We start from the raw sequence: 12,015 nt of genomic DNA, 5'->3' as shown, positions 1-12,015 counted from the left end.
CGCGCTCATCTATCATCTAAAACATTCAAAGAAGGAACATGTAGCGACAGTACTTTAAAAACAAACAAACGTGCTAGTAAATTTGCACTGCAGTGTTTGAAATTCTTGTTTCGTGGAGTGAAACTAAACAAAGTGTTTCTGAAATATTATTTTTTTCACTTTTTTGAGCGACTTTTAAACCGGAAGGACTGTAGCGAACAGAACTGTTACGTATTCTCAATCTCCACCATCAACAAACATGGCTGGGTTATAGTGTATAGCATTGCTATCAATAACAGGACAAATTTAAAGGGAACTTTTAAACGCTTTTTCAGCCTCTTTACTTGTAACACGTTATTGGATGCTAGGATGTACACTTTTACCAAAGTGAAACTAGCTGTTGTCGGTATAGGACGGCAGTGTGTTGCAAGAAGGACTCTCAATGCAGCACGAGCAGTGAGCAGAGGGTTCGCGTCCTCAGAGCTCGAGGAGGAATCCAGCACATCTGAGAATGAACTGTATGACATCATTATATCTGGTGGGGGAATGGTGGGCACCGCGATGGCATGTTCACTGGGTAAGTGTTATTATAGGCATATAAAGTGTCGTACAACCCTGCTCTCATGTGCATCTCATATCCATTCTCCCACGCTGTCAAAGTGTTGTCTAACTTTGCGTATGCAATAAAATCGTTCTCCTCCCCAAACAGCACTTTTCATCCGAAAGTAACTTAGTGGTTATCATTTTGATGAAAGTATTTAGCTGGAGGTAAAGGGTGAAATTGCGGTTTTCAAGTAATATAACACTCTCATGCCGTAGGATGCTAAAGTAAACAATGTGCAATAAACATCATTTATGCGCACAGATCTGAGTTTTAAATGCATCAATAATATCATTGTAATACCAAACATTTCCTAACTTATAAATCCCCCTAGACATCCTCCAGTATTCTATCTATATTCTTCCTTCCTTTACAGGTCTAGATCCAAATCTGTTAGAGAAGAAGATTCTTCTGCTGGAAGCTGGTCACAAAAAAGTGATGGACAGGGTGCCTGAGACCTACAGCACAAGGGTCAGCTCCATCAGCCCAGGCTCAGCAACACTTCTTAGTGGTACTTTTAAGTGTCTTTTGTTCGAAATAAAAGTTTATCAATATTTTGTTTAGATAACTCTTCTTTTTCATTGTGCCAAAGACATTTTTTTGTTATTTTTTAGATTTTGTATTGTAACCTTTACAATTACATGGTAATATTTTCATGGCTATTAAGTTCCCATTACAATAGTGTGTAATGTATGTGTAAACTGTAAAAAAAATCCAGATGGCGATAACTATATGTAATGCTGTTTTTTAAATATGTTTGTATATATTTTATTTATTGATACATATTCATGTATACATGCAGATATGTATGTGCGTATGTTTATGTATATATGGACAGTATATAGATTTATATAGAAAACCTATAGATTTTAATGTGACAGTAGTACTTGTTATGCCCTCTGCTGTCCATTTCCTTTGGCTGCTCTACATATGCAGAGTTGAAATATATGCTTACAAATTCCTTCTATAACTGTTCATCTAATGCGTGTTTGCAGTATGGGCAGTGCGCATGATTAAAAAAACCTCACTCTTGGTAACTGTATGGCACAATCGAATCCCATCTAAAGACGTGTGCTCAAGAAAGGCCATATGTTCTAATCAAAGCTCTGAAATGTAACACCTCTGTCATTAAGTCTATTTTCAGCTGTGCTTGTTTATGAAACATTGGCCAGGATGTAGGTCAGTAGGTAGCTCTCTCTGTCTTTTACGCACTGATTGTCAGGAACTTTTTTTTCCCATTTCTGTGTTCAGTTATCTTTGCCTCATTGTCAGTCATGCTGTGCGGCTTGTCCATTTGTACTAGAAGTCATTTTGTGTATTCAAAATACCAAATGAGTACTTAAAAGTTAATAAAGTGCAGTTCCATTGAGGCAGGTTAGGCGTTCCTTTGTTTTGCATTTTTTTGTGTTTTGTTTAAATGTGATGAAGGGGGCAGTGAATAAGGTACAGATGCTATGTTGTGTCTTAGTAATTGTATCCTTTGATGTTACAGGTCTTGGTGCTTGGGACCACATTGTCAATATGAGATGCAAACCATATAATAAAATGCAGGTTAGTAAAACATGTAATGAAACAACTCCAAAAACACTGGTAGTACCATGGTTCAGTGGTAATATCAGATAATGATCGGTTGGTACTAAATGGTTTGGAGTTCAGGAAGTCACATCATTAAAGCTGTCTTGTATTTTGCTCATCGCTGTGGGTCTGTCATCATCAGTGTTGGGTGTAACTAGTTACTAAGTAATTAGTTACTGTAATATAATTCCTTTTCCCTTGACAAAGTAAAGTAAGGGATTACAGTTATTTTTTCTGTAATTTAATTACAGTTACTTCTGATGTAATTAAACTAAATACTTTGTGTAATATGTGTGTGCACTGTGCAATAGTGGAATTGACATCAAAATTCAAAGTCTAACTTTAAAATCCTTGCTTTAATGTATAATTCTCACATTTGTAATACTTTGGTCAGTTAATAATACTACTTTATGTAGTTTAATATTATTTATTTGAATGAATTAAATAAGCCGTTTCATGTCTGTCCTTCAATCACTTAACTAATCAAGGTTGATGTAGGATATAGAAAGTAATTAGTAATAAGTTACTAAATACTTTTTGGAGAGAGTAATTTGTACAGTAATCTAATTACACTATTGAATATGTAATTAGTAACTAGTAATTAATTACTTTTTCAGAGTAACTTACCCAACACTGGTCATCATACTGTCAGCAGGCACCCATAAATGAATTCTCCAGAAGCACAACCTCAGAATTCAAAACATACATTAGAGATGCAGAACTAAACACCTTAATGCGAAGTGAGAGTTAAGCTTGGTCTTGATGGTGACCCTGGAGAATTTTTGTAGTAGAGTCGGATTTTGCGGGCTGGCTTCAAATCTCTGTGTACGTTTTAAATTGGAATCTATCTCCTATGTCTACTAATTATGAATGATTCATGTGAAATGCAGGGGGAGGAATTAAAACCTGTGGAGATCTGCAGTTAACGGACCCTTAGTTTTCTACACTGCGGTGGGAATACTGGTTTTTCTTGTAAGATGTGGCCTTTTCTCTCCCAAAACGAAATCCTGTGGTTTCCGAGCAAATGAAAGGCATGTCATCGGAGTGCATTTTATAGGGATATTCCTTACCTATTATACATTCTGATTTTTTTTCTGTGTGTGCATTTATGTCTAAACATGGGATCAAATTGTAAAGGAGCTGAGGACTGCCTAACAAGGTTCCCTCTCGTACTTCAATTAAATTAAGCGGTTAGAGGAAAGCGAGTAAAATGGGTTTGGGAAATGCCATGTACCACTAAAAGTGTAGAGGTTCCTTAAAGTGTTATCAGATATATTTTTTTCCAGAGCGGTCTGAACTTTTTCGGGTGTCTTTGTTGCAAAAATAATCATGTTAAAAGGGTCATTTTGGCAAGGGACGGGCAATTTGGCAGCGTCTGAAAGTACATAGCAACTCCGAAACTTATCAACAGCAGCATTTTTCCTATGTGTAAAATCCTCATAATTGTGGGTTGGTCGCGTTTTAAATCTTCCACGTAACCATATATCAAAAATTGCAAACCCACTACTATTAGTGGTTTTAGCATGGGCATAAAACAAGTAGCAAAGTCTTTGCATCATGTTTCTCATGGATTCTATTGTTTGTCAGTCACTTTAGTTTTACGTTTACTATGTTTTCCAAAAAACATGTATGTCATTCAAGTTTTGGGCTTTTTAAACCACCCCGCTAATTTTATTAAATTGCAGGGCGTCCGAAAACTTGGCTCGCAGATACATTAACAAACAGCCGACAGAGAATGTAACTCGACAGTAATGTTCGCATATTTGTTATTTATTATCGGCTCAACTATAAATACAGGCATGAGTCGGCACGAAGAATGGAATTCAGTATTTCTCCTTCGCCCCAGTGAGCACACAAAGTCAACCGTGCAACCTCAGAGGCTGTTGGTGGTTTTTGCTGAACCTAGTTTGATGTTTGGTCAGAGTATCTGGCAAAACGCTCTGCTTAGTTGATCGGCTTTGATGTGTTCAGTTCAGGCACGTGCTCTTTTGGAAATCCGTAAATAGGGTCTGAGTGGTCGCTTAAAGATAGAGTTGTAAACCGCAGCAATAATTTGCTCTTTTGCTTTAGGTTTGGGATGCTTGTTCAGATGCCCTGATCACATTCGATAAGGAGAATCTCCAGGACGAGATGGCGTACATCGTTGAGAACGACGTCATTGTGGCCTCGCTCACTAAACAGCTGCAGAGTCTCTCTGGTAATGCACACACGCAACATGGAATCATTTCGGTGTTTGTTTTTGTAATCATTGCTTTGAATCCTCTCCTCTCACTGTGTGATCTTTACGTGGTACTTGAATCAGTGCTATTTTTGCATTTCTCAACGTTTCCTCCAGCAGGAGCCCGTGCTCTCGAGCGCGGACACTCTGCTAATTGGTTTTAGGGATGGCTTGGCAAATGATGTCACCACAAGCCTTTCCTTCCTCTCCTGGCATTATGATTATTTGTTCTCGTTCTTTTCGAACATCTTACTTCTACCCCCCTTTTTAAAGATTCCACTTCGTTGGACGCGTGCATGTTTTTCCAGCTATTTCGATCATCCAGCACATTACTTTTGGTGGGAGTTCGAAGCCCCAGGAGAATTGCCACCCTGTTCGTACACGTGCAGTGGTCTATTGACCCATTTATATAACCACATTCTCTCCAGTCGTAGCATCTCGCTCGCTCAGGGTGCCCAAGCACGGATGGCGTTTTACTGTAGCGTTTTGTTGTTGTAATTAACTAAACCGTTCCAAGCTCTGCATTTGAAATCTTGCCTTTTCCATGCCATGCTCTGTAAAACGGCATATTTTTAAAAACATGCCTTTTTTCGAACACATCTTACGTTTAACAGATGTGCGGTAGCACGTGCGTATTCACGTGCCTCAAGCTCCTCTATTTTTGCCGAAGGACTGAACGAGAATTACGTACACATACTCACATATATCGTCCAGCTGTTTTGTTTTTGTAACTCAACGCAAGCCAATATTTCTCAGAAGAACTAGTGTTCAGTTTTGTGGACCGAATGTTATCCAAGTCTGAAACGTAGGCGTAATTCTCGATCTTTTCATGTGCTAGATGACTGCCAGTGATTCTAAGAAAAGTGGATTTTCTGCTTCCTACTCCTTCGTTCTCTGTTGTGTGCAGGATATTGGCAGCTGGTCGTATGCATTGCATGGTCTGCTTGTAGATAAACACTATTAGTCAGAGTGACTCACCACAGCAGTTAAAGGGATAGTTAAAAAAAAAATGCTTCATCATTTGCCATCATTTACTCACCTTCTGTCATTTTAAACCTGTATGGCTTACTTTACACCAAAAGAAGATAATATTGGTAACCGAACAACGGCGGTACCCATTCACTACTATATAGACACAAGAACAATGCAAGTGAATGGGTACCACCGTTGTTTGGTTATAAAAAAAATGTGTTTTGTGACAATGATTGCTGGAATTTTAATTTTTGAGTGAACTATCCCTTTAAAGTCATTGCTTGGAGGACTCATCCAGAGAAAATGAAGCAAAATCTGGTTTACGAGTTACTGATTCTTTACTTTTGACTTTTTTATAGCCAAACTCTCTTTGGATTGTATCTTTATTTCTTAAGGCCAACTGAACAAGCAATTTTTGTCACATGTAATGCATTATGATGTTTGAGCGTGATTTTTCATGATTTGTTATATCTCATCCAGACCACGTGGAAGTGCAGTACCGAACAAAAGTGGTGAAATACACCTGGCCCAGGCCTTACCACATGGCTGAGTCCATCCCTTGGGTTCAGGTGACATTGGCCAATGGAAAGACTCTCCATACCAAGCTGCTGGTACGTACAACACAGGACACAGCAGCTTCATACGCAAACCCTCAAAAAAGTGCTAAAGGGTGTTATTTCAGATTGGTGCTGATGGTCCGAACTCTATGGTGCGGAGAGAAGCTGGCATCCCTACTGTCAAATGGAACTACGACCAGTCAGCAGTTGTCGCTGTTCTGCATTTGTCTGAGGTACGGTGATGATGACACATCATACTTCCTACTATTATTAGGTTTTATATATTAGGCCAGAATGAAATGAAATTTGATTGTATTGACTTTCTTACTCCAGGGATACTCCACCCAAAAATGAAAATTCTGTCATGAATTAATCAACCTCAAGTAGTTCCAAACTTGTATATACTTCTTTGTTCTGTTAATCACAAATAAAGCTTTTTAGAAGAATGTTAGCAACTGAGATTTCTGGGATAGTCAAAAAAGGGTAGTCAAAGGTGCCCCAGAACTGTTTTTTCCCCCTAAAATCTTCTAAATATATTTTATTGTGTTTAACAGAACAAAGAAAGATATACAATAATTTTTTCTACTGTGGTAATCAATGGTGCCCCAGATATCTCAGTTGCTAACCTTTTTGCAAATATTTTTCTGTCTGTTCAACCAAACAAAGAAATTTATACAGGTTTGGAACAACTTGAGGGTGAGTAATTCATGACCGAATGTTCGTTTTTGAGTGGACTGTCCCTTTAATAGATGTTCAAGTCCCAACATAGTTTTTTGAAGGAATATTGCAGGTTCAATACAAGTTAAACAATGATGATGTCATGGTTTTTATGGTCAGACATTTGCATGTGTCATTAATAAAATCAAGCTCAGATGGAGTTACGAGGTTTTGTCTGAGGTACAAGTGTTTTGACTTTCATGAGATAGCACCTGAGGCAGTAAGTGCGTAAAAATATTATAAAATTATAAACATTAATTTATTAAAAGACAAAATTTGAAATCCCTGAAAATAAATACAGCAAGTTAAGTTTCATGTTAAGTGTAGTATGTAAAGCCAAGTTAAATGTTTTTCATTTTAAAGATTTTCAGAATGTCGCAGTCCACTGCATTACATTTTCATAACACAAAATCTCATGTTTTAATAGAAGTGCAACACACAGGCTATTTAACGCCATTGGCTATGAGTTAATGAGGTTCTACCGACAGTTAGAGGAACTAATGGAATTACAAGGTTTAGTTACAAGCTCTTTTTAATACATTTTATTGGTTGAATATTTGCAGACCTCACAGACACATGTAAAGAGTAACCAATAGTAATTATTTATGGAAAAATGATGTTGAAATATACTGTTGAGGTTCAAGGTTTCCGCCCGACAGTGATGATATCTTTTAACATTTGTTTCATTTGTGTAAGCTTGAATTTTTTTCTATTTTGCAGCCCACAGAAAATAACGTGGCCTGGCAGAGGTTCCTCCCCACCGGACCCATTGCGATGCTTCCTGTGAGCTGACCTTCAGTGTTTATTTTACTTGTAAATGATGTCAGATTTAATTGTTTTGTTTCATTGGCCCATCATGATATCACTCAGCGGTCAAATGGAAATTGCATCTGTGTGTAATGGTACTTGAAACCCAGACATGGTGTATGTGTCTGCTGTGCAGTTGTCAGACACGGCGAGCTCACTGGTCTGGTCCACCAGTCATCAGCATGCTGAAGAACTTCTACAGCTGGACGAGGAGAGCTTTTTGGATGCTATTAACTCTGCATTTGTGAGTAAAAAGTTTGTGGTCTTGCTTATTTCCATTGAACACCTTAGGGGTGTCCTGTCATGTTGTCTTCATATCATATTTAGTTCATTTTAAATGGAACAAAGCAGCGTTACTGAAATTTCAAAGCTTTGCCCTAAATTCTCTTCAGCTGAGTGCCCTCAAACTGACCCTCACACCCTTTTGTGTCTTTTGTTTGCGTTTCTGTCAAAGAAACTCCACTTTTCCCAAGCATGCTATTTTTACTGGCCCTACTGGTCACAGGCCTTTGCATCTGAGTCACGCTTGCCATCAAAACTGGTTTGCTAATTAAGCCCAAGGTTTGCCAGTGTTGGTCATTACTCCACGGAATGTTTTTTCTACAGACCAGACTCAAATTTGTGGCCTGGTCAGGCGTTTTACTTTAATTAGCTATGCCTTTTCTCTGTGAAATACCTTTACTTTCTAGAAGGCTATTGTGTATTGAGAAAAGAGGAAAGGGGTCATCGTTAATTTCATCTTTAGTATTTCCTATATTTCGTTCCAAACCTGTATGACTGACTTCTTCCGTTGAAAAGGTTTTACCAAACCAATGATAGCAGAAGTGACCAAAAATAAAGAACCATATAAGTTGTCCTTAAAACTCATATGCTGTTATTCTAAATCTTCCAAAACCATGAAATATGTTTGTGTAAGAAACACAATCTAAACATGAAACACAAAAACCACAACAAAGATATTAATATTAACAAGATGCGCCACTGTCGTTACAATGAATGGCGAGGAATGCAACACTCAATATGGTCGCTCTAGCGAAGGAAGTCCGCCTTCCAGTAAAACGAGCCAATGGTCAATCAATGACGATTCTCTGGGGTTGGGCTCTCGTGAGTCGCTTGCCAGCCTGTGCGCAGACGTATGAGGCGACCCCAAAAAAGTGACTTTTAGCTCAATTTAGGCTAAGCAAACCAAAGTTATGAGTTCATGTCGTGTTTGCTTATTGATCGGAAATATGCTATTTAATTGTGATAGTGATTTTTGCCAGCGATTTTAGAAATATCTGCCTTCCCCCATTCAGGTAGCTATATAGGACTGTGGACTTTCTATGACGTAAATAGCTGCCCAGAGGCGTTGCAAACATAAACGGACATTGACCACAAGCACTAATATTTGATTTCGGTGGACTTTTTGGGACCTCTTCATCTGCAAAAAAAATTCACAAAAAAAAATTTGTGTTTAGTTGAAGAAATAAAGTCATAAAGTCGTGGGCCTAATGGTTAGAGAGTCGGACTCGTGACCAGAAGGTTGCCGGTTCGATTCTCAGGGCCGGCGGGTAACGACTGAGGTGCCCTTGAGCAAGGCACCTTACCGCTACTGCTCCAGATGTACGTGTGTTCACGACTCGCTGTGCGTGTGTTCACTACTCTCTGGATGGGTTAAATGCAGAGGTCACATTTCGGGTATGGGTCACCATACCTGACAAATAGGTCACTTTCACTTCACTTTCATAAACGTTTTTGTTTTTACATTTTCCCTGTACCTCCATCTCCACTCCGTCCCATTTTATTACACATTGGCCACACATTTTTCCATCTACTTTAAACTTAAATCTATTATGTGGATAGTTTCTTGCAACATAAACACCATCTGCTCGGTCCATTTTTTGCCATTAACACCTTCTCTTTGTTGCTCCCTCTTTAGTGGAGTAATGAAAACCATTCTGAGCTGGTGGAAACTGCCGGCTCTGTGTTCCGAACTGCTCTATCTGTCCTGATGCCTGACAGCGGCTCTGCACGCCAACTCCCACCTAGTGTGTCAGGAATTGGCCCAAAAAGCAGGGTCATGTTCCCGCTGGGTATGGGTCATGCCACAGAGTACATCCGCCATAGAGTGGTCCTCATTGGGTATGTTTGCAAGGCGTCTATGATAAAGATGGTGCATGAACTTAAGTTTTAGTTCAGTGTTTTTTCTTTAAGTATATATAATTTTCTGAATTGCGTATTAGTTCAAAGGAGAAATCTTTAAGCTTTATAGTGTAGAAATAATGTTAAAGATTGTCTAATCCTGTTATAGCAGTGATGATGTATTTTGGGTTGTTTTTCTTGGAGATGTTGCAGTGCATGTAATGTAATATAGGGTGTATGTTAAACATGGCTTCAGGTTTTTCCGTGTTTTCTGATCTTTCTAATTTCAGAGATGCTGCACACAGAGTCCATCCTTTAGCAGGCCAAGGTGCCAATCTAGGCTTTGGAGATGTAGCCTTTCTCACACAAGTTCTTAGTCAAGCAGCATTTAATGGAAAAGACCTTGGTAAGAATTCCAACATCAAGGACAGTCAAGCCGAATGTATTTATAAAGATATTTTTTTTGTTTCCCTAGTTCTCAAATATAGAGAGCTTTTTTTTATGCATAAGCAAAAGGAATTTTGTTAGAGGATAGTGGATGAATATTTTTATACTACTTAGATCACTGATGTTCTAATATATGGAGAGATGATCATATTCAAAATTGCCTCTTTAGATGTTTAGTATGGGAGGCAAATCCTGCCAAATTTAAATAAATAAATTAAACGATGAAAATGAAAACCAGATTAGCAATTTCATTATACACAACTTATAAAACCTTTGTAAAAAATGTTTTTACAATTTATTTTTCACATTTGCCTTTTCATTTTCAAATTGGCAGTCTTGCCTCGAGATTTTAGTGAAAATGAAATGTCAAATCACCAATTGCATTTTCTTTTTCAATTTGACAGGGACAACGCATTGTCAGTGTAAAAATGAAAATGAAAATAAAATAATTTCATTTTATTTTCATTTTGGCACATATTGTGCACGCAGTTGTGTATAATGAAATTGCTAATCTGGTTTTCATTTTCATCGTTTAATTTATTTATTTAAATTTGGCAGGATTTGCCTCCCATAGTTTAGAAGCAGTTTTCCTGGAGCAGTATACAGTGTTTTTATGATTGTTACTCTTTGCCAAAAACGGCCTATAAACATGTTTACAGCAACAAACTTCTTAGAAAACCCTACTTTCTACATGTACAGTATGTTATTACACATCGAAGGTTTTCCTTTGGAATACTGTGCAAATTTGTAAATAATAACTAAAAATAACAACTCAATAATAATATAATAATCCAAAAATTTGTGAGAAATGTGTAAAACTATGAGTTCAGATTCTGTTTTGGCAGTTACGAGTTATAATAGTAAGGCAAGCTCTTGAGACAAATGTGTTAGAAATGTTTTTTAAATGTATGTACTATCAACTTATTTGGCCTTTGAACTACAGGAGCCATGCAACACCTGCTGGAGTATGAAACTGAGCGTCAGCGACACAATCTTCCCATGATGGCAGCCATTGACCTCATGAAGAGGCTGTACTCCACCAATGCGGCACCTATGGTTCTGCTACGAACCTTTGGCCTTCAGGCAACCAACATGCTGCCACCGCTGAAAGTAGGGTCACATTTATTTTGTTTTATTTGAAACTCTAAAACAATTCATTTGTACTTCATTGTTTCCTTCCTCTACCATATTCCTTTACTTTGAATCTTGTTCTTTTTTAGCTCTGAGGCAGTTCCTTCCTCTTTGTCATCCGCGCCTCTCTTTTCTCTGTTCTGCTTCCAGCTTCCCATTTAGCCTTCTTTCACCTCTCCAACTTTTGCTCCCTCTTTCACAGTTTCGTTGCCTTCTTCCTCTCTCTCTAACCCCATCAACCCCCATCCTCATCTTGTCCTCTGATTACATGCCTTTACTCTCATCCGTGCCTGTAATTTACATGGTCAGGAGCTACTACTACGGCTATGTTTAGCCCTAAATTGACCCTTACCGAAAGTGTGTGGGTGGGGTTGCAGGGCCGTGCATGGTGGTGTTGGCTTGTGTTTTCACACTCCTTTTATTATAGGCCACTCTTATGAAATGGCTTCATTCCTTTTACTGAGCGATTCCAACTAGGTCTGTAACTTTTCATGAAGGGAATTTCACTGTCCTCATGACCTATAGAGGGATATCGCTCACATTCTGTGTTTCTGTAAAAGATGTTAGATCCTAGTGTTTCTGTTCAAGAACAGTGAGAACAGAAATGTTCCCCTTTTTTGTCTCAAGGGGAAAATCTTATTTCTATAATTCAACTGTGTACAAAATATCACTTGTGGTGTAAATGTTGTCATACTACACACAATGGTCTGAAGTTTTATTATTTCTTGTACCCACAGGAGCAGATCATGGCCTATGCAAGCAAGTAAAGACTAGCTTCAAGCTGGATGTTTGCTGGATCTCTATGGTCAAGATGTTGTGAAGACACTGTCCATTGAATGTAAAAGTGTAAATTAATAAATTATATTTTATTCCTCTGTCTACATAAATAT

General features: G+C 38.2%; 1 protein-coding gene across 1 annotated transcript; it reads left to right on the top strand.

Moving 5' to 3' along the window:
- Window positions 1–24: 24 nt before the first annotated feature.
- coq6 (coenzyme Q6 monooxygenase) lies at window positions 25–12,002 on the top strand. Its single transcript, XM_057344748.1, has 12 exons — window positions 25–556; window positions 957–1,091; window positions 2,073–2,131; window positions 4,226–4,352; window positions 5,826–5,956; window positions 6,028–6,135; window positions 7,340–7,402; window positions 7,563–7,670; window positions 9,345–9,547; window positions 9,838–9,953; window positions 10,938–11,104; window positions 11,863–12,002. Exons 1-12 carry the CDS (start codon window positions 349–351, stop codon window positions 11,890–11,892), a joined length of 1,455 nt encoding a protein of 484 aa, XP_057200731.1. The 5' UTR covers window positions 25–348; the 3' UTR covers window positions 11,893–12,002.
- The last annotated feature ends 13 nt before the right edge of the window (window positions 12,003–12,015 follow it).

Source organism: Triplophysa rosa, linkage group LG10 (assembly GCF_024868665.1).
Source record: "Triplophysa rosa linkage group LG10, Trosa_1v2, whole genome shotgun sequence".
NCBI lineage: Eukaryota > Metazoa > Chordata > Actinopteri > Cypriniformes > Nemacheilidae > Triplophysa > Triplophysa rosa.
This window is presented reverse-complemented; position numbering and strand designations above follow the sequence as displayed.